Below are 27,313 nucleotides of genomic sequence, written 5' to 3'. Positions count from 1 at the left end.
GTGAGCACAATAAAAGTAAAGGCTTGAAACACACCTGTGCAATTGTCATCCCAATTTCCTGAGAAAGGAAAAACTGGAGGTTTCTTTTTCTTGCATTCTTGCACTTTGCCATCGTTGCTGGCTAGCCATCACCATGGGTAGCATGTATCTTAATGTCACTTAAAAGGGATATAATTAGCCCTAACTCGTTTGGCTTAGTGGATAGAGTATCGGCCTGCGGACTGAAGGGTCCCAGGTTCGAATTCTGGTCAAGGGCATGTACCTAGGTTGTGGGCACATCCCCAGTAGGGGGTGTGCAGGAGGCAGCTGACCGATGTTTCTCTCTCATTGATGTTTCTAGCTCTCCATCCCTCTCCCTTCCTCTCTGTAAAAAAATCAATAAAATATATATTTTTAAAAAGGGATATAGCCCTAACTGGTTTGGCTCATAGAATAGAGCTTCAGCCTGTGGATTGAAAGATCCCAGGTTCGATTCCGGTCAAGGGCATGTACCTTGTTTGCAGGCACATCCCCAATAGGAGGTGTGCAGGAGGCGGCTGATCAATGTTTCTAACTCTCTGTCCCTCTCTCTTCTTCTCTGTAAAAGTCAATAAAATATATGTATATTTTTTAAAAGGGATATAATTAGAGAGTGCTACCTAGGAAGTAAAACCTACCTGGGGAAGTTCACCTTGTCAATATTTATCTTTGAAAATCACAAACGAGGTCTCCAGAATAAAATGGGAGGCACTTCCATGTATCAGACTTTTACATACAAGAAACATGGTAGATACATGTGATTTTAACCATGGATTTATTTTTACACTACAGAATAGAACAAAGCAGAAAATTATCTCAAAATTTCTGTCTTTGTTTATAACCAATATTTAAGTGAATAACCTCCTTCCCATTGTCAAATTATATTAATTTTTATCAGTTTATCTTATATATTATATTTCAAAATACCAAGAGATATAACTATAGAAAAGCTACTATATTGTAAGTACATTTACTTTCTATGTGTAAAAATACAACAGTTTCCAAGTGTACTCAAACATCAAAGGAATTTAGGCAAGAGAGTCTTACAGGAGAATAAAGAAGTTTGGGCTAAAAGACTGAGAATTTGTATTGCTAGTGTTCTTGTGGTTTCCTCAAGCTGAAGATCTCAGGGCACTCCTAAGAGTGGTACAAACCGGTTTTGAAGATCTGAGATGAAGGGAATGTGTAGTTAAGGAAAATATGTTTCCACTTAGTATTCAGAATTTACCTTTAAGTATTCCACTTGACTTGTGAGCAAATATGGGTTTTAAGAAAAGAATATGAAGTTCTGAGCCCTTATTTAAAAACTCATAAGCAGATGAGGAAGTAAGCTAATGAACAAGAGATCGAGGTGATTTTCAAAGTTGGGCAGTTTGTTATTTTGACTGTATAATTAAGGTTCTGGTCCACAGGGTCTTAAGGCAAATAACATAGTATTCTCATGATATTGGTGTTTTCAGTTTTAAAGGTAAGCATCTGCTAACAAATGATATTCAGATTAAGAGTTCTGTGGGACATCCCAAATTATATATGGAGCCGAAAGAAATCAAATACCATTCTTCTAGTCTTATGTATGGATTATTTTATTGTAAAAATTTAGTAATTATAAATCAGTCTGTTGTAAAATCAATGTACGTTAGCATAAATGTAATTCCAAGTTGTTTTTATAAATCTGATCAGTTCCAAGCAGAAATAAGCATTAAGCCACGATGGTGTTGAGGTTATCTTCAAAAGACACCAAGGTGTTTTTCCTGTAAGGAACTCAGAAACATTAAAAATTCTGAGTGGATTATCTTTATGTTTTCTTCATATATAACCACCATATTCTGATATAATAGGCCATGAGATGATAATGTAAACATACTAATTTCACCAAGATTTTTTTCTTACCATAAGAAGTTATATTTCTGCTAGAAACTTTCATTCTGATCATTTCAAGTGAAGAATCCAACCAACTGTCAAAAGCAAACACGTATCTTTTAAGTGATTCTTAAGCTCTAATCTTCATTGTCCCCTTCACGTTCATTAAAAGCCATTATTACATTATTTGCTATGGAAACCGGGTTATCGTCTGAAAGACTTGCATTTGCACATCTAGCACGGCAGAATCTTCTATCCGGATGTGAGTGGGTGAGCGAATTCCATACTTTGCTTCAGAGGCGGAGAGAAACTCGGCACCAGACCAGGGCCCAGACCCTCACAGGTTAGCTTTCTCCCTTGCAGCCAGGTGGGACCCATGCTGAGTGAAGGTGTGAATCGCGTTCTGTTTTAAAAGAACAAGACCAGCAGGTGAATTAACTCTCTGGGCAGCGGCATCTGGTATTGATCTGAGCTTTAACTTGTGCTCAAATGAACATAATAATTCAGAACTCATTCACCTTCAACTCCCTTATACTGTCCAAAGCTAAAACGTGTTTTGCATGTGAGTTCTTTAGACCCCAAAAGAGTTTCTGAACAGCTGCTTTCAGCAACCTAATAGTTGTGCCCGAGGAGAACCATCCTAGAAGGAAACCACACGATGCCTCGTCTAACCCGGGCACGCACGCTCTGCCCAGCCGGCCCACTCTGGGCTCACCTTAGGCTTCTCGGCGTTGTACTTGTCCAACAGAGTCTGGATGCGGGCCCCGTAATCAGGATGGACATCGCTGAAGTTCTTGACCTGAAAAGAAATGGAGACATTACCTTAGTGCCTCCTAGGACGGCATCTGTTTCATGGTGTTCACTCCGGGGGGGGGGGGGGGGGGGGGAAGGATGCTGCCTCGGGAAGTGGAACCCCACGGCGGTCAGCAACACAGAGAAAGACGCTGACGGGCACTGAGCAACCTGAGATAAGCCGTTCTTCTGCGCATGCCCACCGCCCACAAGGTGAGTCAGATAATGCACCCCCCTGGCACACTCCGGTGAGAAGATGCACAGAGGCTAACTGCACTGACTGCATGTAGAGCTGACCTCAGAGGATGCAAGTTACAGTGATTTGTATTAAGAAACGGGCCCTGATGCTGCCTAAATTAAAATATACAAAAGTCATTGCCACATGCTGGGCAATTCCACACGCTTTAAGCAGGAATTCCCTGCTGGGCTGGGCCCCAGCAGGCAGCAAGGAGAGATGGGGCATCCACAGGAAGCCTTACAGCTTCGGCACATGTGAGAAGAACACAAGGAGTTTGCTCCTTACACGCTGAGCCTTAATCATTCTCGTCAAGAAGGTTAAGACCCAACCTGCCCCAACTATCTCATGGAGCAACTGTCTGGAGAGATGCCATATCCACTGGACAGAAAGTAATCAGTTCCCATTTTCTTTTTCTTTTTTCTTTCTTTTTCTTTTTTTTCTGGTATGACTTCATTTATTAATTTTATTATTATTATTATTCATTCATTTATTTATTTATTTCTTATTTTATTGTTTAAGGTATTGTTTAAGGTAGTCCATATGCCTCCCCCGCCCCCACTGACCTCCCCCAGACTCTCCTACCACTGGCATTTGCCCCCGTCCCCCCGTCCCCAGTGTCTTGCTTCTGTTGGTTGTGCTTATATGCATTCATACAAGTCCTTCCACTGATCTCTTACCACCCCTCCTCCACCCCCAACCCCCTCTTACCTTCCCTCCCAGTCTGCCACTCGGGACCAGGTGGCCTGCCTCTAGATATGTGTGACGCATGACAGGTGACATCCAGAGGTTGGACACATCCCAGGGAAGCCCCTGGCCACTCACTCACTCTAATTCCCTTGATTTTTTTCCCCCTTTTCACTCACAAAAACTTATTGGAATGAGAGCTAGAGGCATTGTTTTGAGGATAACTACCCTCGTTTATTTACAATAGCTCTTTGCCAAAGTGACTGCCCCAAAGCTCCAGTTCCCTAAATTACATAGGAGACCTCTCAAATGGCAACAGATCCCATTTTCTTAAGCACACTGAGCGCAAGTAAAATAAAAAGGACTCTGTTCCTCTCCAGGGTTCTCTCACAGCTGCACTCCCTCCTCCAGCCAGCAGAGGCCGCCCTTCAGCTGCCCAGGCCTCACTCACCGCTTTCTTCTGGATGAACTGCTGGGCATCCTTCAGGTGGCCCGCTATGTTCTCACACAGGCGCTTCCTCTGCTCCTCGTTCAGCACTTTGGTATAGAATGTCCGCACCTGCTCGGTGAACATACACGGGGGGGGGGGGGGGGGGGGGGAGTACGATCGCCACTTTATCACACGCAAAACTCACCCGGGATGCCACTTTTGAGATGAAAAGGTGAGACTTCCCATTTGTGGAAGAATGGAAGTTTTTAGAATTTAAGAATAATTTTAAATTTACAGTTAAAACTGTCATTTGTGGTGAGCGCTTCACTTTTTGTTTTGTTTTATTTTAAGCAAAATAGGAGGAATTCAGTTGTTAACAGCTCGTGACTGCTATTCAATAATGTCTTTTGTAGTCCCTGCTAATAAGTCACTTATAAACATAAGGCAATATAGCCTACAGTTAAAAATCCTTCCACACTCTTAATACTGAGAAGTCTGGAATGTGCAAATGATCACCAAATATCCAGTTAGCACAACGTTTGTTCAATTCACTCAGAACCAGGAGAAAGAAACCCAATTCATTTACACCCTTAGTTATTCGAAAGTCAAGATTTCTGGGAGGATGTTAAGTGATATTTTCCTTAGGTTATTGGGTTAACCTCTAAAATTAATAGCAATAGATTAAGATTAAAAACAGAAGCTAAGTATGAGCTCTAATAGCCTCTGCTCATTTCTGAAATCAACCTCGGTCATGGCAAAACCACAGCAATGTCACAACGGAAGCCATGAGGCAACGAGGAGCTAAGTATTCAAAAGCAGAAACGGATGGAGGGAGAGTAAGAGTCGTGTGAACGGGGCACCCCACACCTGCACTCCTGCTACTGAGGCCCCCAGAGCTATTTGAATCCAGCTCTAGTCCCTAAAGTCTGTCAGTCCTGCCCGGGTTGGGAGATTTGGCTGCATTCAAGCTTAATTTGCCCATGCCTTAGATTTCCATGGAATCACAATGGCCCTCGCCGTATCCCTTCAGTGACATTTGGGAGAACTGAAAGGAGGCATCCCTCGTACGGGGAGAGCAGAGTAACCACTCTCCCACTCCGCCCGGTAAAGGGACTGGCTTATGGTTAGAGGTGTCCTCCCTGACTGTGTGGAGGGGGGCATCGGCCACGCCGTAGCAGACGAAGGAGCCGTTACCTGGGAGACGTTGTCGTCGTTGGCGCTGTTGTGGCGCCGCACGTCCCCGGAGAAATGGGTGCAGCTCTCCAGGGCGAACCTCGGCTGCTGCTCGGGGGCGCTGAAGCTGTTGGGGTAGTAGTTGGGAGCCCCACCTTTAAAGGCAAACCGCACAGTCACTTCGGGGAGGAGCAAATGAGGGAGTCTACAGACAGTGCAACATGAAATGCATTCAATTATGGATGTACATGTATTCACATATACACATACATACATATGTACACATACATCTACTTGTCATGCACATGTTATTTTTAATGTATCATATTTGCCCACAGGCAATACTCATTAGATTCTTAGAGAATACCGCCATCTTCCACATGCTCGCATGGGCTACCTCGATCTGGGTCTTAATGAAGAGATCTCAAATTCCCCTTGAACACGTCAATGATGGGATCTGTGAAATCTGAGGCTTGCCAGTACAAATACATTTCTTCAGGTTTGATTTGACCCTCCCCCACTCCCATAGAAAACGAGACCCAAAGACACATTCCAAACTTCAGGATTTCATGCGGGCTCAGGTGCGATTCAAACAGTCACAGAATTCTTGGGAGCAACTCCATGTTCCAGCTCCGCTCCTTCAATGACAGCCCTGAGGTCTGAAGCAGTAATCGGTGGTAAATCTGGGACTAGCACTCTGGGTCTTTTGCCTCTTCTGTTCCAGCACGCACTATATTCCCATGACACAGCTCTGTTTTGCTTTTCCTTAGGTTTTTAGATCCTTGGGGTATGTCCCCTGTATTATTATGACTTTATTCAATTCACTCTGACTTCTCTCCAAAGATAAAGTAGAAATTTTTAAAACTTTGATATATTTCTAGTATATCAGCATCATTTATCTGGACTTACAGGGGGGAAAAAGTGAAAACTATAATCAAAAATTGTTATGACTTCTAGAAAAAAAATATGAAGCTTTTTTCCCCTTCTTGGCATATTTATTTTCCTAACTCCACTCGGCTTTAACCGATATTAGCAGGAGCCTGAATTATCTACACACACAACTGCCTAAAGGAGGGGCTTAGGAACATGCTAAGTGGCTTAAGAAAGCAGCATGGAGCTGGGGTTTTTACCCAGTGCACTGCCAGAATACACGACTACCCAGAGTGGATAGTTAAGGGGTGCCTCCTGTCACATGACCAAGGTCCCACGGGCATGCAGAAAGAGGGAGGACAGCATATGAGTAGGAAGCCCAATCATTAGCTCCAGAAATGCATTCTAGGTCAACCACATCTCCATGGAAAGCAAAGTGCCCCAATAACCAGCCCACACAGTGGTTTCTTGAGTTAAGTGCTTCTTCTTCAAAATGTGCCCAATTGAGTAATGTTTAAGTTCTATTTCCAAATAAGCTCCGGCCTTTCCTCAGAGTGGGAGTTGTCTTCAAGTCGTTGACTCCTGGGAACAAGTAAGCACTCTCACTGAACACTAAGAGCACAGCCCAAAACAGGGAGGCAAAGGTTGTATGAAATACATACACAAATAGCTTTGCGCATGTTTACCACTAGAATGGTAAACAAGAAGCAATTACTGCCCTAGCTGGTTTGGCTCAGTGGGTAAAGCGTCAGCCTGCGAACCAAAGGGTCCCAGGTTCGATTCCAGTCAAGGGCACATACCTAGATTGCAGGCTCCTCCCTGGCCCAGGCCCTGGTCAGGACTCGTGCAGAAGGCAACCAGACAATGTGTCCCTCTCACATCAATGTCTCTCTCTTTCCCTCTCTCCGCTACTCTCCCTAAAAATCAATGGAAAAATATCCTCAGGTGAGGGTTAACAACAACAACAACAAAAAAAGAGAGCATGGATTTCTCTGACTCCTCACAAGTGAACAATTCCCAGTAACAACCAGTCTCAATAACAAAGGGATGAAATAAAAAATCACTTTAGAAAAAAGATGCAGAAGACAGAAGACAGACGCAAGAAGCATCAATTAATCTGCGCAATAATACACTCCATACCTCTATAAACCTCAGAAAGCAGGAAGAGGGTAACCACCCAATGTAATCAGTTAGTGAGCATATACACTTGTTAAATAATGGAAAAGGCTTAGTGATAATACTAACAAGTGCAAGGCCCAAAATTATTTATGCGAAACAACCGTAAGTGTATAAAAAAATCATAAAAGACTGGCAAGAAAAGTAACAAAATGTAATAGCTGTGGCTTGTGGGAGTTGGGACTACAAGTGGGTTTTTCTTCTCCCTTTTCTTTTATCTTACACTTTCCAAATTTCCTTTAGGGCACATGCAGAATCTTTATTAGAAAAATCACCTTTGTTTGAATATAGACATCTAGGGTGACAGATATAACTGAATAGTAAAATTTCTGAAAAGATCCATGTAAGCAGCCTATTACTAAAACACGTGTCCTAAACAGGAAAATAAAAAAGGAAACTGCAATCTATACTAAACTGTGGAAAATTAAAAGGAAAAAAAAAAAAACATTCACTAAGCATTCTCTGATTAGAACAATAATTAGAAACTGAAGCTATTTGTACACGGCACCCAAACATGTAACTTAAAGGAAAAAAAAAAAAAAAAAAAAATAAATGTGATAAACGAGCTCAAAAAAAAAAAATGCAGCGGAGTCTCATCTCACCAGCTGATTTACATGAATTCAACTATATTCTCTTAACAAAGCACAGTGGGGGAGAATCCCTTGATTTTCCTCTCCATCCCCTATTTTCTAGCTTCCCCCACCCCCTCCAAATTCTAGCTAGACTTCTCGATAGCCCTGGCAGAAGTGCAGAGACAGGAAAGCCAGGATAATGTAAGGAACTGTCCGCTTCGGAGGAGTCTTTAAAACCCCTGTGTTAGTCCTTCCTCCCTGCCTCTCACTATAGGATGGACAGTGGGGAAGACCAAAGGTGGCACTCTCAATAAACATAACACAGCTAACAGTATGGAGAGTCCTCGGGGAGTTTAAATCTTCACTGCAGGGTGGCCAGAATTATGTGGTTGGCAGGAGTGCCTCTATGAGCCCCTTCCCAGAGCCGGAGGTCCCTCGGGGCCAGAGTGGAAACCGCTGTCCCACCCTGTGCTCAGCAGCGCCCTCCCCCCTCCCAGAGTCTCAGGCTTACCCTGGTTGTCCACCACGCACATGGGGCCGTCACGCTGGTAGTTGGCCACTCGAGCACGGTAGGGACAGTTCACAGGGATCTGGAGGTAGTTGGGGCCCAGGCGGTGGCGGTGAGTGTCAGGATAGGAAAAAAGGCGGCCCTGAAGTCATAAATGAAACGGATATTGTGAGCAGTAAGGAAAAGAAGCAAGTTTCTACAAAATCAACTGTGCACGTAGCTAGGCATTCAATGTATGTTAGTTAATATGATTAAAACTAATGAAAAACGTATTTTCTTTTTTTTTTCTTTTTTTTAAATATATTTTATTGATTTTGTACAGAGAAGAAGGAAGAGAGATAGAGAGTTAGAAACATCGATGAGAGAGAGTCATCGATCAGCTGCCTCTTGCACACCCCCTACTGGGGATATGCCCGCAACCAAGGTACATGCCCTTGACCGGAATCGAACCCGGGACCCTTCAGTCCCCAAGCCGACGCTCTATCCATTGAGCCAAACCGGTCTTGGCGAAAAAACGTATTTTCTATAAAAGTCTCAGAATTCCACCGAAACCGGTTTGGCTCAGTAGATAGAGCGTCAGCCTGCAGACTGAAAGGTCCCAGGTTCAATTCCAGTCAAGGGCATGTACCTTGGTTGCAGGCACATGCCCAGTAGGGAGTGTGCAGGAGGCAGCTGATCGATGTTTCTAACTCCCTCTCCCTCTCCATTCCTCTCTGTAAAAAATCAATAAAATATATATATTTAAAAGTCTCAGAGTTCCCAATGTCAAAGCGGAAAAAATTTTATTATTAAATAAAACCGGGAACCCTTAGTAAGCGTACCTCCAAAGAATGATGCCTGGTCAGCCCGTGTGGCTCAGTGGTTGAGCATCGACCTATGAACCAGGAGGTCAAGGTTTGATTCCCAGTCAGGGCACATGCCCGGGTTGCAGGCTTGATCCCCAATAGGGGCCATGCAGGAGGCAACCGATCAGTGATTCTCTCTCATCATGGGTGTTTCTTTCTCTCTCTCCCTTCTTCTCTGAAGTCAATAAAATATATATTTTTAAAAAAGATTGACACCAGAGCTAGAACCACATGCGTCCAGCAGCACAGTCACTGCAGTCTGACCTGGTGCAATCTTTAACTTCTGTTTCATGATCATAGTCCAAAATCCAAAAGGACTGATTTACTCAGTAACTGGTAAGCCAATTATTCTCCTACTAATGTCTGGTCCACAGAAGAGTCTCACTCTTTGTGCAGGAAAAAGAGTATATTTAAGAGGGAAGGAAAGGGACCAAACGCCTAGGGACATTACTAAGACTCATGGCTAAATTAACCCACTGCCCTTCGCCACTGACAACAGTCAATTTAGCTTGAAAAACCATGTCCGGGTCTCTTCAAGCATCACCATGAAGAGAAAAAGAATAAAATTAGGTTGACCAAGGTGTAATCAACTAAAAAATACTCCCTCCTGCCAGTTACAGACTGAACCAAGGGTGCTTTCTATACTCTACAAATACCTGTGGCATTTTCTAATATAACTTCTTTAAGATGAAGGGACTAAATGTCAGTGTTAACATACTGAGGGACTTTGCCATGAGTTGTAGTTTATACTGTAATGCCTATCTCAAAATGTTCCAGTCAAGTCCCACAGAAACTAAGGACCCAGGTTAATTAAAGTTTGTGATGTTCTAGTTAATTCTTCATACAAAAGATCTCCCCAAATCACAGTGTGTGTTTGAGTGTGTGTGTACCCATGCACACGCGTACACTTGCAGGTACTCCGGCCTCAGTGCCTCCCAATCCACGGATTTACCTGAAGCATCTTGTCAGGGCTGGGCTCAATGCCAGGTGGCATGTTGCTCGGGTCGAAGGCCAACTGCTCAACTTCAGCAAAGTAATTGACTGGGTTCCGATTTAAGACTATCTTACCAACTGGGATAAGAGGGTAGTCCTTGTGAGGCCAAACCTAGAAATAATGTTGATATTCACAATTACCAGACAACCAACGGAAGCAAATTAAAGTACCCACAAAAAAAAAAAAAAAAAAAATTGCCAGCTTTCAAATAGAACGAAGCCAATGATAGATAGTAAGTAAAAATAATAATGTTTAATCCAAGAAGATGATAAGAACTTCAGATAAGTGCCTTGGTTAAATCTTTCACAACCATGAACAGTAAATATTGACACTTTCCCTGGGCAAAAGTACATCAGCTTTTCAAAATTTGCTCCCTGCTGATAGCAATATATCAAGCCCTGACCAGGTGGCTCATTAGTTGGAGCATCAGCCCGTAAATCAAAAGATTATGGGTTTAATTATAGGTCAGGGCGTATACCTACTTGAGGGTTGGATCCCTGGCTGGAGTGCCTATGGGAGGCAACCAATCGATATTTCTCTCTCACATCGATGTTTCTCTCTCCAAACATCAATAAACATTAAAAAAAAATTTTTTTTTTTTAAAACACAATATATCAAGCCAGGCAGACTCGATGAGCTTACAATTGGGAACTGGTGAGACTCCTTCACAGGCTGGGAAACCACAAAGTGGTCCCACCTCGGTTTGTACACGACTTCCCCGCCATAGGAGTGTTTGACTGGAAATGTGTTAAAATTGGGTACAAAAAAGACTTAAAGAAGAAAACAGCTTAGTTGTTAACGGACTCACCTTGGTAACATCGAATGGATTAAATGGAGAACTTTCTGCCTGACTGAAGGTCATGACCTGGATGTAAAAAGTCCAGGAGGGGTAGTTGCCAGTGGCGATGGCATTAAAGAGATCCCGGAGCCCATAGTCAGGATCTTCTTGGGAGAGTCTGGCTGCATCTTCAACCGAAAGGTTTTTGATGCCCTGGTCAGTCTACAGAATGAAAGAAAAGGTTCAAACTGAAACTTCCTGGCACAGTGAGTGAACTCTAGCTAGGAATTCCTTGCAGGATTCTGCTCCGAGACTGGCTTTCCCTTCTAACTGTAATCCCACTCTTCAAATCTGACACAAATATGAATTTTTCAACAAGGAATTCTACTTGATTAATCTGATTCTTTTAAATGTCTAGGGAATAGATCTCTGTACTTCATATAAAAGCTAGCCATATCCTCCTTTTTTCATTCCATACTATTGAAATCTCCCCCCCCCCCATATAAAGAGTGCTGTATTCATGTCTTCAGACAAGCCCCCCAAAAATAGGCATAAAATTTATCATTTTAAAGTGTTCAATTCAGGATTTTTTAAGTATATATCTCAAAATGGAGATGCTGGGTAATTCTACATTTAATTTCTTGAGGAACTTCAAAACGATTTTCTAGAGTGGTTGCTATTTGAATTTTTATACTCATGATACTTTCCAAGTCAGAAAAAAAAATCAAAATGTATTTTTTAAATGAACAAATAATAAAATTAAAGAATTTTCCCTTTTTTGCCTGCAGAATTTTTTTTTAATTTTGTGGGTTTTTTTTAACAGCTCAAGTCAGTTACAAGATTGTATTCAGCTAGTATTCCTCCACCCCCATTCTCTTCCTTTTCTTAAAAGAAATTATAGAATCATAGTTCATAGAGCTGAAAGGACTTCATTCAGCACAGCCGCTCAGAAACAGTTCTCTGACTATGAGTGGGTAGAATTAGTATTCTGACTTCTCAAACAAGCTATTAAGATCCAAAGGAGTTAAGTCACTTTCACAAGTGCTTCTATTACCCCATACCCCATAAATTGATCTTCGATAAATTTCCCACCTCTATCTTATTCTAAAAGATCCCCATCACGCCAAGCTCCATGGAAAGACTTCCTTAGCAAAACTCAACTCTGAAAGACTAATCCATTATGACCACAAAAATCCCAACTCTCTAGCCAGTGTCAAGATTTGAACCCTTCTTACTATTAGAAATAAAGCCAGGATTTAAAAAATGGATATTACCATCTGCAGATCACCCAGAGAGCTAATACGTTAAATTGTGCAATAATATTGCAATGCCTTCCTGATTTCAGTTAAATCTGTTGGGTTTAGAAACGAGTTCCCTTAGGTCAGAATCATTGAGACATGAATCTACGTAGATCTCAGGCTACCTCTGGCGCTCCGCTGAACAGACCCACTCTCCAGGCAAGCCAGTCTCTCCAGGACCATGGACAGCAGGTATTATTATCCCAATTTTACGGACACAAAACTGGAGCTCAGAGAACTTTTAATAATATGCCCAAGTCACAGTTATCTAGATTCTAGATTCTAGAAGAAGGAAGACCTGAGTTTGGATTGGTCTAACTGCAAAGCTACCAATCATGCTAGCTGTCCCAGATACAATCATCTAGTCCTACTCTGACACTTCTTTGGTACAATGACAATCCCGTGGGCCAATTACAAGCTAGTCACAAGCCAACATATTCCTTGCCAAAAGATTATAGATCAGAGCCAAAAGTATAAAGAGGAGTGACAGATTTTCTGTTTCATATACCTACATACTAGTAAGTTGTTTAGATAAATAAATATTAAGGCAGGAAAGAAGAAAACGGGTCTTTGTGAGGTCATTAAGAGGGAGATTCCCTTTGTCATGAGTCCACTTCTATCTCTTCTTATTTTAGCAGGAGTATTTGGGTATTTGGAAACAAGTTCTTAGACAACCAGAGGTTTTCCAATAACCTTCTGGAGTTCTCATAAGATACTGCTCATTCTAACAAATGCCAAGATTAAGAGAGACCCCTTTGAAAAACATTTCATTTAATTAAAAGGTTCTCAAAAGCCTCCCCAAAGATAACTGGTTTGATCTGATCACACAAAAGCACATTTAAAAATTAGAATTTTTGTTTTCTGACATTTGTAATAGATTTTACTTATGTTCCTCATCCACCATTATACCCTTGATAAATGCTAAATACTTGGATGAATGAATTAAAATATTAAGAGAAATGTATTTGAAAAGATAGCATCAGATTTAGAAGGTAACGGTGAGATAGGTATTGCCGACAGAATGCCCCACTTCTGTCGTAGTTCCCTCCTGGACCCCAATACATATGTATCTATGTTCAGAACCATGACTAAGGGCTAGGGAAGGCAAAGCGTGATACTTGACTGCTTGTGAAGGCTTGACTCTAAGACTCCAACACAGAACTCTAGAGAACTAGGCTAAACCAGATAGAAATCTCCATTGGCCTAGTCTGGAGGCCTGTATTATCTTATTACCTTTGAGCCCAAATGAAAACCTTAGATCTTCCCTCCCCGGGGAGAAAAGAATTTCAGTGTGCACCTGCCTGCACCAGAAAGCCAGCACAGCCGGGACGGTTTGGCTCAGTGGATAGAGCATCGGCTTGGGGACTGAGGAGTCCCGGGTTCGATTCCGGTCAAGGGCATGTACCTTGTTTGCGGGCATATCCCCAGTGGGGGGTGTGCAAGAGGCAACTGATCGATGACTCTTTCTCATTGATGTTCCTAACTCTCTATCTCTCTCTCTTCCTCTCTGTACAAAATCAATAAAATATTTGTTAAAAAAAAAAGAAAGAAAGAAAGAAAGAAAGAAAGAAAGAAAGAAAGAAAGCCAGAACAAAAGAAACAATTTCCCAAATATGTGTGGCAGTGTTTTCAGAGTCCAAAAGGAGAAGGAAGCTTGACAATAGACAGCAGTTGTATGGTATTATCCTCTAGCCACATGAAGAGAAGACACCAAAAGGAGATCACACACAGGTTTTCTGACTGAGCAGGTGAACAGGTGGCAGGTAACAAAAGATTCACGGTACTGATCAAATGGATTAGTATTTCTCATCCTTGGGGGTGGAAGTAAGGGGAAGGTCAGAGAGGCCTTGATCTTTTGCATCTTTGCCTAACCCACTGGATTAAGGAGATGTTGGGTGGGAGGAGCCTTTTCCCCCATCCCCCTAAGGAAAACAGTACCTTATAATGGAATTTGCAATAAACTGCCTCTCCATTCGCATTAACCAGCTTGAAAGTATGCGACCCATATCCATTCATGTGCCTGTGTCCATCCGGAATCCCCCGATCACTGAACAAGAAGGAGACCTAAGGAAAATAAAAATAATACTTGATATGTTTCCATTTAAATCAAAACATCCTAGGTTTTTAAGACACTCCTACATGTCCAGAAAGTCCCTAGCATAAAACATACTAACCACGTACCCACAAGATAGGTTACCATTATTATCATTTAAAAAAAATAATTTTTAAGCAGAATGATAAACTATTAACCTCTATAAGGAAAGACTAGCCCTAGCCGAAACCGGTTTGGCTCAGTGGATAGAGCATCGGCTTGCGGACTGAAGGCTCCCAGGTTCGATTCCGGTCAAGGGCATGTACCTTGGTTGCAGGCATATCCCCAATACAGGGTGTGCAGGGGGCAGCTGATCAATGTTTCCCTCTCATTGATGTTTCTAACTATCTGTCCCTCTCTTTCTCTCTGTAAGAAAATCAATAAAATATATATTTTAAAAACAACAACAACAAAAAAAACCAAACTAGCCCTAACCAGTCTGGCTCAGTGAATAAAGCATTGGCCTGCAGACTCAAGGGTCCCAGGTTCGATTCCAGTCAAGGGAATGTACCTTGGTTGCAGGTACATCCCCAGTAGGGTGTACAGGAAGCAGCTGATTGATGCTTCTCTCTCACCCATGTTTCTAACTCTCCCTCTCCCTTCCTCTCTGTAAAAAAAATCAATAAAAAATATCTTTAAAAAAATAAAAAGTAAAATAAATCTGAAAACTAGCCTAACTTGCTATTCAAATTTATTTTAATAGTAAACTTGTTTAGCACTACTTTTCCCTCATTTCCCTAATACTTCATACGAGAGACTTTAATCCTTACTATTGCTAAATATCAACTCATAATGTTTCTAGCATCACATAAGGTCTATGATCAGGGCAAGATTAATAAGATTACTCAAGATCAAGAAATCTGAGTAAGCCTCCCAAGAAAATCAGTCAGAAACCAATTCCAATGAAACACTCAAAACTGGAGAAATGCATTCTGAGGCATGATCCCAGTTCCATCCGGTGACATATTGTGATACAGAAAAAGCAGGGTTCCCACCTGATGCAGAGACTCGGGCCGCAGGCTCCAGAAGTCCCAGACCATGTCTGGGTCCTTCAGGTGCGTTTGAGGGTTTCTCTTTTGGCTGTGGATGAAGGACGGGAACTAAATGGAGAGAGAGAGAGAGAGAGAGAGAGAGAGAGAGAGAGAGAGAGCGAGCGAGCGCACAAATTATGTTTACAAGAATTATAGTATTGTATATTATACAATGCCTATTGCTAGGTTTATGAATTATAATTCCAAACATCATCCTAGAGTTTTATACTGCCAAACCCTATCATGACATTTACCCTCCTCCTGTTTCTAGGGCAGAGTGCCTGTTTTTATTAATCTTCCATGGACTATTCCCATTAAGTCAGTAAAGACGAAAATACCAAATCCAAGCCCAATGGTAACTGTCATAATTTGACCTTATAAGAAGACATTAAGTACAGAAAGATGTGCCTTAGAAGGCAATCCCTCAGACCCAAATTCCCTTCTTTCAATCTTCCCCAGGACTTGCCCTCAAATGCCAATCTATACAGAGAATGTAAAATCAATTTAAACCAGTGGTCGGCAAACTCATTAGTCAACAGAGCCAAATATCAACAGTACAACGATTAAAATTTCTTTTTGAGAGCTAAATTTTTTTAACTTAAACTATATAGGTAGGTACATTGTTATTAACTTAATTAGGGGACTCCTAAGCTAGCTAGCCTAAGAACCACACTCAAGGGGCCAAAGAGCTGCATGTGGCTCACAAGCCACAGTTTGCCAATCACGGATTTAAAACATCGAGCATTTGTAGAGTGCAAAATACGCTATCACCTACCAGTATGGCATCTCTGATGAAGAAAATGGGGGTGTTGTTCCCAACAAGGTCCCAATTGCCATCCTCTGTGTAAAACTTCACTGCAAACCCACGCGGGTCACGAACGGTGTCAGCTGACCCTGATTCTCCAGCTGGAGGGTTCAAATGGGGGAAATGAAGCACAAGCAGAGCACTTTGCCCCCCCCGGAAGCCGGAAGTCATAAAGAAACGCGGACACCTAGCCTTTCCAATCCATTTTCTGGATGTAATTAGGTATGTGAGTGCCTAGGTTATTATTTCTACCACCCACCAGCTAAGTTGGTCTACAAATTAAACAAAACAATTAATTGAGAGTAATACAGGCACACCTCGTTTTATTGTGTTTTCGCTTTATTGCACTTTATAATCACCAATGTTTCGATTTTTACAAGACCCTCCACCAGCAAAAAGATGATGACTGGCTTTACTGTGATAACTGCTTTATTGTGATGGCCTGGAACCGAGAGCACAAAATCCAGAGGTGTGCCTGTATATGCAATAACAGCTGAAAAGGTTGTTCATTCGACAAAATGAAAGAGCTTTGTTCACATAGGAAATTAAACTTTAAATTAAAATAAGGGAAGAGAAGAAGGATGAAGATAAGGTAGTGAGCAAAGAGAACACAAGTTAGCAGAATTGGAAGTTTCAGATTAAGAAAATGAGTAGACAGGCTCGTATTAATTTCATTTAGATTTGCTTTCTAAATAAATTTCTAAAATTCTAAGGAATTTTAAAAGTGCTCAAACAAATTGAACAGGATCACAACATTGTGGTGTGTTAAGATGCAGCATGGCAGATCTAATTCTTACTACATAGCTCTGTGACAAGAGAAAAATCACTTAACCTCTGCAGCACAAATAATCCCTCTCCAAAGTAAATCTACAGGTTAGGTCACAACTGATGTCCCCAAAGCACGGATGGCATGGAGTTAATTCTCAAAAAAGGTCATGGTGGGTAATGAACAAGAGCATCAACTCCATGCTTCCATCTGAGGCAACCACTCAAGTTCTTTCCAAATGGCACAGCATTGCAGAGGTGGTCTACATGTGATCTCTTTAGATCTCAACAAAGAGATATGTAAGTCGCTTCCTACATGTTGCAAGGTATTTTTTCTACTGTAACATGTGGCAATAATTTGGCAAAGTGCTTGTTTTCTGTCTTCACAAGGTTACCAATGTGAAGGTGCAGGAATACCCGTCCCGCAAACAGGCCGACTTACCAACCGTGGAGAATCGAACTGCAAGGGGAGTCCTCTTTCCAATATGCTCGAACACCTTCGCCTTGGAGTATTTGGTAATGTCGTGGGTGACCTCAAAGTAGCCGAAAGCCCCTAACGAGAAAGACACAGACGTTCGTTCTCCTGAGACTGTCACTCGGACTGTCAGACCCGCCCCAGGCACCCGGGTGACGAGAGAAACTGATGGCCTAGCCTTGAAATTGGCCTTCTGGGAGCTTCTTTTTTGTTCAAAATATCTGTAAGGCATTTACCTTGCTTTTCATTACAGAAACAAAAGAGGGAGGTGGTATTGGAAAGAAAGCTAAAAACTCAATAGAAAAGAAAAAAAAAACTCAATGTGAAATCAATTTAAACCAACAAGCATTTGTAGAGTGCAAACTACTGAGTCACCTGCCCCTATGGCATCCCTGATGACAGGGCAAAGGGAGGTGTCCAAACTCAAAATGACAAGAGTCAAAGTCAACGCCCTATGACAGTGCGGAACGGAGAACTATCCAACTGGAGCCAGGAGGAGGGAGACGGGGTGGGACTGGCAGGAACTGATCAAGGTGGCCCCCCAGGACACAGGGCCGGAGAGGGCCTGGAAGTACAGGGGGGACCTAGAAGAGGAAAGAACAGGAGAGGAGAAGAAAACAGGGAACGAAAGGATAAATACTCAGGAAGGACACCACAGAGCCAAACGACAAACCGCACAACATACCAACATCACCATGAAAAAGCGATGCCAAAAAAAAAAAAAAAAAAAAAAACTAGAGACAATGGAAGAAGAGGAAATAAAGAAATCAGAAAGTCCTCACTGGGAGTCCAAGCAAGCAGCTAAGAGAAAGACTTTTCCTTCCTTTCTGTCCAGTTCCCTTTTTCCTATTGAGCTTTAGCTTTCTTTTCAATTCCACCTCCCTCTTTTGTTTCTGAAATTAAAAGCAAGGCAAACATTTTACAGATATTTTTAACAAAAAAGGAAAAATCACCACAAACCCTCCACCAGAACCCAACTATCCTCAATTCCACACCATCCGAGCCATTCTTCATTCAGTTAGTAGCCTAGCTACAGTCACAGTATGTCCATGTCTGTGTATCACTTTTTTATTTCTTCACTAAACTGCATAATGGAAGGAAGGGAGATTACGTTTATTTTCAATGAAATTAAGTATTTTATACATAATTCGCGTCCAGGAAAATAAACCTCATGTAACTACTAAATCCTATATTGATGGACACTTTTTCCTTTCTCCCAGGAATGGAGATCTGGCACTTGTATGAAATGAGAAATCCTTTTTAACCCCAGAGTTCTGAAACAATCCTTTGACAACAAATGGACACAGCTCTCACCTGCTCCTTTAGCATGCACGACTCTCTCAGGAATCCTCTCCCGGTCAAAGTGAGCCATTTCGTCGGTGAACACCACATCCTGAACCAGGAGGGGGCCCCGAGGCCCTATTGTCATAGTATTAAGTTTGTCCCCTATTGGAATACCAGCCCCAGTGGTGAGGACATCAGGTTTCTAAGCAAACATGAAAGGAAAAGAACGTAGGCGAGTCAGTACAAAATAAATAATAATAATTTTAAAAGACTGTCATTTGCACTGCCATAGGCACATCATTTTGCAATATTCATACTTTCTACACAAACTCTTTACATTTCTTGTATCCAAAGTACTAAAATGCAAGGTAGGCCATTGCCTGGAATTTATAATCAGGTCTCAGAAGGCCTTGATAAATCTCAACCCCAATCTGCTAAGAAATCTGCTCTGAAGAACAGGAAGATAACCTGCTCAGCTCCTGTTCCAAATATAGTCATCGGATTCCACCCCAAGCTAAGGGTCCAACTTCTAACTCTGCCAGTTACCAGATGAGCAGCTACTAGCTAGCTACTTATTATTTCTGAGTTGCAATTTTTCATCTGCAGAATGGACAAAAATGACTACCTCCCAGAGTTAACACATGGATTAAGAGCTAAATATCCGCAAAATGCAGGCCGCACACATAAGCACATGTATGCTACCATTTCACTGGCTGTCAGAAACTGACCAGACAGCCATGACAGGCATGTAGGCATCCATCCAGGCTCCCTCCCGACCCATCCAACAGCAAACCCTTCTGAAGTGTACAAAAGTTCAAGGGTGCACTCTTACCTCCAATCACACCACTCTCTTTTGAAGATATACATGTGCTAATACACATGTGACACTGTACACTTCCATTTAAAGTAGAAAAATGAATCAGAAAAAGGAGTGAACTTGTACAAGTTAACCGTTCGGCTAAACCTAAGCCTTCATTGTTCAGCACTAGCTGTCAGTGGAATCACCGGGGGAACTTTTTTCCTCTGTTTTTGGTGAGTTGCCAATAAGAAATGATCAAAACATTGCTAGTGGTTTTCAATAACCAGCAAACATTTAGAATGACACTACGGAAAATAAAATTGTTAAAATGTATGGAATAATAGCCATTACAAAAGAGGTTTTCTCGGTCTTGAAACTGTCTTTCTTAAATACATCTGGGAGCACTGAGAACTGGCAGGGCCCTTTAAAAAAAAAAAAATCGGGAATAAAAGAAAGAAAGGAAAAGAGGATCAAAAACTGAAGGATAATTTATCCACAATGTAAAATATTCCTTTACTTTTTGTAATAGAAACTACAGTAGTCATAATACTCAGAAAGAAAATACAGAACAAAACATAAAGAGAAAATAAACAAAAATAAAAGTGTTTTATATTTTGCAATCAGCCTGTCTTTTTTTTACCTGGAGAAAAAAATATGAAGTGTTCTAGATTGTGACAAACAAATAGAAGCTTAGAAATGTTTACTCCATTACTCATAAGGTGTCATCTGCCCCTGTCTCTCTCTCTCCTTCCCTCTCTCTCTCCCTCTCCCTCTCTATGCCTTCCTCTCCCTCCCCCACACTACAAACCACCAATTCCATTCCTAGGTAGTTCCCAAGAGAAATGAAAGAGCGTGTGCACAGTGAGTTAAATTACCAGTCACCCTTTCTCCATCCCAAATATTGGCAGCATTGTATCAATGCAATTACTAAAAAAAAAAAAAAAAAAAAAAAAAAAAAAAAAAATAGACCCTGCAGGCACTGTCTTATGACTCACTGACAGGAAAGGATGAGCTAAGACACAACCTCTCTCCCAGGTGAAAAAGGAAACTTTTAACCCTTTGCACACAGTAAGCATCTGTAAACACAAGTGGCATGGTTTCCATTTTGGATGTACTGCAGTTAACTGGTTGGAAAGGTAAGGCCTGAGACATACAAAGTCTCCAATTTTTTAAAATATATTTTATTGCTTTTTCACAGAGAGGGAGAGAGATAGAGAGCTATCGATAGAAACATCGATGAAAGAGAATCATGGATCAGCTGTCTCTTGCACACCCCCTACTGGGGATGTGCCCGAAACTAAGGAACATTCCCTTGACCCAAATCTAACCTGGGACTTTTTAGTCCGCGGGCCGACACTCTATCCACTGAGCCAAACCAGTTTCGGCAGTCTCCAATTTTTGAGGGAGCAGAGGCCGCTAATGGAGCCTAAGCATGCCAGTGGAATAGCCAGCCATGGCATGCTAAGCAGTGAGCAACCAACTTCCCGTTTAAGTTCCACCCAAAGGGGCTGGGAACGCCTGCAGAATCACCTCCCTCCTCTCAGTGTATTTTGAGAGAAAGAGAAATGAAGATATTTAAAATGGTCCAAGACGTGCCTAGGAACATATTTGACTCAATGCTCATGTGTTAAAGCTTACAAAACAGTTCATTTATCAGCAACAAAATCTGAGCGCAAGGAAAGACGCCCAATAAATTGTTTTCCATTTGCTGACACTCTGGTTCCAGAGGAGGATCCGCCTAACTGGGCATTCTGCAGCTGGATTCCTCTGATCCAGGAAGAGGCAGCCTGGTGCCCTCTGATGGGGGTTCCGAGATCTAAAGCTTGCACAATCCAGTAAAAGTGAAAACAGCCCAGGGAGTGAGAAGGGTGCTGATACAACGCTGCCAGTGTAAGCAAAAGCATTTGCCAAGCAAGGAGAGATTTAAAAAGCATACTACCCATTACTGTCATAATTTTCTAGCAGAAAGAATGTTTTCATGTCAGAAAGTAAAAAGGACATAATCTTTGAAAAGAGATTGTGTCCTTTTGCTTTGCACCACGTCACAGGGAAATGGCTGGATAGGTTTTCACCAAACATGTTTTGTATGGTCTGGATAATATAGTAGGGTAAACTACCTGGACACACAGGTAGACTACATTTCCCAGCCTCCCTCGTGGCTAGGTGTGGCCATGTGACAGAGTTCAGGTCAATGGAATATGAGTAGAAGTGGTCTACACCACTTCCAGCCTGGCGCCTAAACCTCCCACACACACTCCTCCATGCTCTTGACCTTCTGTGGCTAGACAGTGATGCCCAGGGCAACCCTAAAGGTTATGTGTCAACAAAGGGGCAGCCTCCTTCAGCCTTCACTCCCCTCCTCAACTGCAAACCACTCTGGCTCATCATGTAAGAGAGAAAAGAAGACTGACAACACCGAAAGCTGACAGAATGTGCAACTGGAACTTTCACACTGACTGATGGAAGCATAAAATGGTATAACCACTTTGGGGAAAAGGAGTTAAGGTAATAACGAATCCCAAATTCTTGTTTCTGTGTTTACTTTTTCTCAGCACCACTGACCATCAGAACAATGCAAATTGAAATTGCAATTAGATACCACTCATACCCACCAGAAGAGCTAAAATTAAAAGACTGGCTGGGCAGGTGTGCCTCATTCTTGTTAAGCATCAATTCATGAACTAGGAGGTCATGGTTCCATTCCCAGTCAGGGCTCCATCCCCACTAAGGGGAGGCAGCCGATCAATGATTTTTCTCTCATTGATGATTCTCTCTCTCTCTTTCTCTCCCTTCCCATCTCTGAAATGTTTTGAGAGACATTTAAAATAAAGACATTTTAAAACATTCGCATACTCTACATTCACATGACTCAGCAACTCTACGCCAAGATTATGTCCTTTATACTTTCTGACATGAAAACATTCTTTCTGCTAGAAAATTATGACAGTAATGGGTAGTATGCTTTTTAAATCTCTCCTTGCTTGGCAAATGCTTTTGCTTACACAGGCAGCGTTGTATCAGCGCCCTTCTCACTGCCCGGGCTGTTTTCACAAACATTCACATGACTCAGCAACTCTACGACAAGGTATTTCCTAAGAGAAATGAAAGTATGTGTGCACAAAAAGACTTGTATAAGATTTTTCATAGCAGTTTTATTCATAATAGCCAAACACTGGAAATACCCCAGGTATCCAGCTCCAGGATAAACAAATGGTTTATTAGTCAATAGAATACTACTCAGAGATAAAAAATAAAAGTTTGATATATGCAACAATATGAATGAATCTGAAAACATTTTTTTTAGTCTTAAGATTCTTTTGTTAATATTTTTAATGATTTCAGAGAGGAAGAGAGAGGGAGGGAGAGACCGAAACATCAATGGTGAGAGAGAATCATTGATCGGCTGACTCCTGCACACCTCCTCACTGAGGATCCAGCCGCAACCGGGCATGTGCCCTTGACTGGAATTGACCCTTCAAACCGCAGGCCGATGCTCTATCCACTGAACCAAACCAGCTAAGGCAGTCTTAAAACACTTTTGCTGAATGAAGCATTATATAAAAAGTACAAAAATCGAAAGTTAAAAAGAGAAAATCAACAGTAGTTGCCTGCGGAGGGATTGAAGGACATGCCTGGGAACCAGCATGAGGGAATTTTCCAGGGTGGTGATCATCTCCCATATCTTGATAAAGGGATAGGGTTCACAGGTGTGTATATCATGGAGTGTCCACTTAATATTTGTGTGCTTCTCTGCGTGTAAGTTTTACCTTAAAAACATTAACATTGAGCTCTGTTCATCTATATGCTTCATGTTCATGGGGTCAAGTCTACTGATATCTACAACTTACTCTGAAATGCACTCCCCAGAAATGGGTGAATGGATGTAGGAAGGGATGGACAGAGAGAATATATGAAATAAACACATATAGCAAAATGTTCAGTGTAGAATCCAGAGGATGGATATATGGAGATACACTGCACAATTCTTTCAACGTTTCTGAATGTTAGAAATTTTTTAATAATAAAACACTGGGAAATTATACAGGCTTTATGACATACGCAAAATTCCTCTTGGGGGGTATAGGGTAGAGGATACTTCAAAAAAAAATAATAAAAATAAATAAGCTGTTTTCACTCAGAGCAGCGAAACGTGAGAACTACGAAGACATTCCAGTCAGGACAATTACACAGTGCCTTATCATGCCACCGGCAGAAGAGACAGCAGTATTCCCACCGAGAGTCCCCCAAGTTCAGGTGTGTTTGGGGGCCATTTCTCACCTGGGCAGCCATGGAGGGTAAATCATCGGCAGGGTCTCAATGACTTAATAAACAGTTTGTGATTCTCCCAAACAATGAAGAAAGAGGCAAGCTAGTCTCAGAATAAAGGGGCGCTCTTTAAAAAAGGAGTGAATTTTGTTTATGTAAAACTCATTACACTGCCCATATTTTTTTGCAGTTCACCGAGTGTTCATGAAAACTTCTGTGTGAACCAAGATGTAGCAACCACTGGGTATGGCAAGAGTCCTATTCCCAAGAGCCAAGATCTGAGCTTGGCTCTGCCACAACTAGATGCATGTGCTTGATGACTAAGACGCCAAGTCTCTCGGGTTCAACTCTGATGAAAAACGCATAAAAAACTCACATGATGGCATTCACATGTAGAGCCTAATGATCAACAAGATCGACCCAGAGATATAGAAGCATGGAACAGACTGATGAATCTCAGAGGGAAATCGGGGCTGGGTTGGGTGGGTGGGGAGAGATTAACTAAAGAACTTATATGTATAACTAGAGGCCTGCTGCATGAAAATTCATGCACTGGAGGTGGGGGGTCCCTCTGCCCGGCCTGCCCCCCTTTCAGCCTGGGAGGCCTCAGGGGCAGGAGGCGACCCAGCGATCAGGGGAAAGAGATGCCCCCACCACACCTCTGCTGCCGCCACTGCCAGGAGTGCAGGCCTCAGCTGGCCCTGGTTACCTGAGCCTCAGGCGGCTCTGGGTGGCTAGGGAACTGCCATCCAAGGCTTTCCTGTGCCTCGACCGCCCCTGGGTGGTTGAGGGAGGGTCCGGCCTCACCATGAGCCTGCTGCCCCCAAACTGGGGACTGGGTGCCACCATCTTATAGCTATGGGTGCCGCCACCTTTTGTGATGGTGTGATGGTCAATTTGCATATTCTCTCTTTATTAGATGGGATATGCATAACCCATAGACACAGACAAAAGTGTGGTGAAAGTGGGGGTTGGGAGCATAACCCATGGATACAGACAATATTGTGGTGATGGCAGAGAGGGGAGAGGAAGTAAGGGGAAGACAGGTGAGGGGTGGAGGTGGTCAATCAGGGGGAAGGGAGACATCTGTAATACTTCGAACAATAAAGATAAATTAAAAAACAAAAAACAAAAAACTGAACTAGCCTACTGGCATACAATAAAGGCCAGGATGAGAAGAGAGGTTTTGCAGGCCCTCAGAGGAGAATGGCAGCCTTCTTGAAAACTGGGACGTACTATAAAGCAATCCATGTGCACTTAGCATGCACACCCCCTTTCATGAATAGTAACCCAGTTTTGAAAAAGAGCACTAGGCAAGAGCGAGGAAAAGCTCAGCTCTAGTCCTCTCTCTGCCAGTAACCAGCCACCACTGGAACTGGGCAAGTCCCTTAGACTCTCTAGGCCAAGTTGATAAAGGAAGACTCGGAGTAGATGTGCTCTCATCTAATCCAACCTCCTCCGCAAAGATGCTCCTGACGACGCTGGGCACAGGCCAGGAAGGCCTCACCCACTACTGCTGGTTGAAATCTTACTCTTCTTTGAAGGTCTTCTTCAGATGTCTCCTGGTTTGGGAAGCCTGTCAGGCAAAAATCGGTCTCTCCTTTTACACCTACTGATACCTACCGACCTATAGAAGAGCCCTCCCCACAGGGGAATAAATAACCATCTGATTATTTGTCTCCTCTCTCCGATGAGACTTTGAGCTTCTCCGTGTCAGAGTTCTGGCTTCACTGGAATTTGCCCGCCTCCTCCCAGCACAGAGCCTGCCTAGCACATGCAGGTTCTCAAAGAATACGTGTGAACAACATGCGTGCATTCACCCCTAATGTCGCTTCCATCTCTCAGATGCAAGGCTCGATGTTTTTCCCCTCCGGGGGCAAATGAAATAATGAAGGTAACATTCTTGGGTCGAATCCTTCGAATGCTGTGTGTACTAAATATCCGTCACCGTGGGTGCTGGGGTCATCGAGATCATGGAACACTTGTCCCCAAGCCCATGGCAGCCCGAAAACACAAAAGCTTATATAATTGTGTAAGGTACCCCCCCCCCAACAACACACACACACACACACACACACACACCACACACACTTCCTTTCTCGCAGCTGCAGCTCGCGGCCTCTCCCTCCACGCGCCTCTACTTCTCCCTGAAGCTGTGACCTCTGTCCTGGCTGGCAAACATGCAACACTCAGAGCCAACCAACCTCGCTCGCTAGACAAACCCTGCAGGCCCGCGGGAATCCTCTCCTCTCCTCCCCGCGAATGCAACTCCGTCAGGAAGGACGGAAAAGCAGCCCCGGCCCCAGCTCCAGCTCCAGCCCCGGCCCCGGCCCCGGCCCCGGCCCCGGCCCCGGCCCCAGCCCGCGATCAGGGGCTCAGCCCCGGCACGTCGCCGCGCCCGGAATTCGGGGCCGTTACTCGCGGTTGCCCCGTTTTTCGGAGGGCGCAGGGTGTACCTGCGCGTTCCGCTGCTCCTTCCAATGCTTCATCTGGTCGCTAGCCGGGTCCCGGGAGTCGTCCATGGCGTCAGGCTTGGGTTGCAGATCCTTGCAGGAGGCCTCGGCTCACAGCCACCTTCCGCAGCCAACGCGTCAGCGTCGTCCACTGCCCCGAGCTCAAAAACGAGACTTCAGATTCGGCCAATCAGCTCCGCCCCTCGCCCCGCCCCCTCGGAGGAGCCTCCTTCTGATTGGTCAGGCAGCCAACTAGGGGCGGAAGCTGCGGAGTGAGGACTCGGGGCTTTTTGGAACCGGGCGTGACCCGAGGAGTGGGACTGGCCTCCGGCCGGCAAACCCCCGGATTAGTGAACCCGGGGCGGACCCCCGCCTTCCCGGACCTGCTCTCACCTCTGCTTATCAGCATCTCGCAGGCCGCCCTGGGGCACGGTGGCTGGTGGCCTGCCAGTTTTGAGGAGGCCCCAGTGGGTGGAGCTTTGAACTCTGTAAATATGCTCTCAGCATTGAAACAGTCAGAAATCCTGGGGCGAATTCCCCTGTGCGAAATGAGGTTTTTGTTTGGTTTTGTTTTTTGGATTTTTTTTTTTTTTGAAATGAGGTTTTGACATACATACCCTAATGTTAGTATTATTTGCAACTGAAGGGTTGATGGGAATTTGGAATAAATGCCAACACTGATTCTTCAATCAGGCTCCTCTAAGTAATCTTCCTTTGGGATGTTACATTACTTTTTCTTCAAGACAGACTACGTACGGAAAAATATACCATTTTTTAAAATATATTTTATTGATTTTTTTTTTTTTTTTTTACAGAGAGGAAAGGAGAGGAATAGAGAGTTAGAAACATTGATCAGCTGCCTCTTGCACACCCCACACTGGGGATGTGCTTGCAACCAAGGTACATGACCTTGACCGGAATCAAACCTGGGACGTTTTAGTCTGCAGGTCGCAGCTCTATCCACTGAGCCAAACCGGTTTTGGGGAAAAAAAAAAAAAAAGGAAAAAAACAAAACTGTACCATTTTGAAAAACAGGAAAATGGAACATTGACAAGTTCTTCATGGTCTTTATTTTTATATTTTCGTTAATTCTCACCCGAGAATATT

The 27,313-nt window shown here is 43.0% G+C and overlaps 1 protein-coding gene across 1 annotated transcript; it reads right to left on the bottom strand.

Annotated features, from left to right (window-relative positions):
- Nucleotides 1–1,583: 1,583 nt before the first annotated feature.
- On the bottom strand, nt 1,584–26,376 carry CAT (catalase). Its single transcript, XM_036426690.2, has 13 exons — nt 26,210–26,376; nt 18,719–18,890; nt 17,372–17,482; nt 16,135–16,265; nt 15,324–15,428; nt 14,175–14,300; nt 10,969–11,160; nt 10,119–10,271; nt 8,325–8,463; nt 5,217–5,350; nt 4,044–4,151; nt 2,594–2,677; nt 1,584–2,281 (listed from the first exon to the last, which is right to left on the bottom strand). The coding sequence occupies exons 1-13, from the start codon at nt 26,273–26,275 to the stop codon at nt 2,216–2,218; spliced, it is 1,587 nt and encodes a 528-aa protein (XP_036282583.1). The 5' UTR covers nt 26,276–26,376; the 3' UTR covers nt 1,584–2,215.
- Nucleotides 26,377–27,313: the final 937 nt, after the last annotated feature.

This window comes from Pipistrellus kuhlii, unplaced genomic scaffold, assembly GCF_014108245.1.
Source record: "Pipistrellus kuhlii isolate mPipKuh1 unplaced genomic scaffold, mPipKuh1.p scaffold_m20_p_9, whole genome shotgun sequence".
NCBI classification, from domain to species: Eukaryota; Metazoa; Chordata; class Mammalia; order Chiroptera; family Vespertilionidae; genus Pipistrellus; species Pipistrellus kuhlii.
This window is presented reverse-complemented; position numbering and strand designations above follow the sequence as displayed.

Bases quoted from the DNA above. Each gene is read 5' to 3' on its own strand.
- CAT (XM_036426690.2), bottom strand. From the start codon at position 26,275: ATGGACGACTCCCGGGACCCGGCTAGCGACCAGATGAAGCATTGGAAG. The intron at 16,266-17,371 runs GTAAGTCGGCCT...TGAACCCTCCAG, and splicing joins AGTTCGATTCTCCACGGTTG to CTGGAGAATCAGGGTCAGCT. The intron at 10,272-10,968 runs GTGAGTCCGTTA...CATTATTTCTAG, and splicing joins ATCCATTCGATGTTACCAAG to GTTTGGCCTCACAAGGACTA.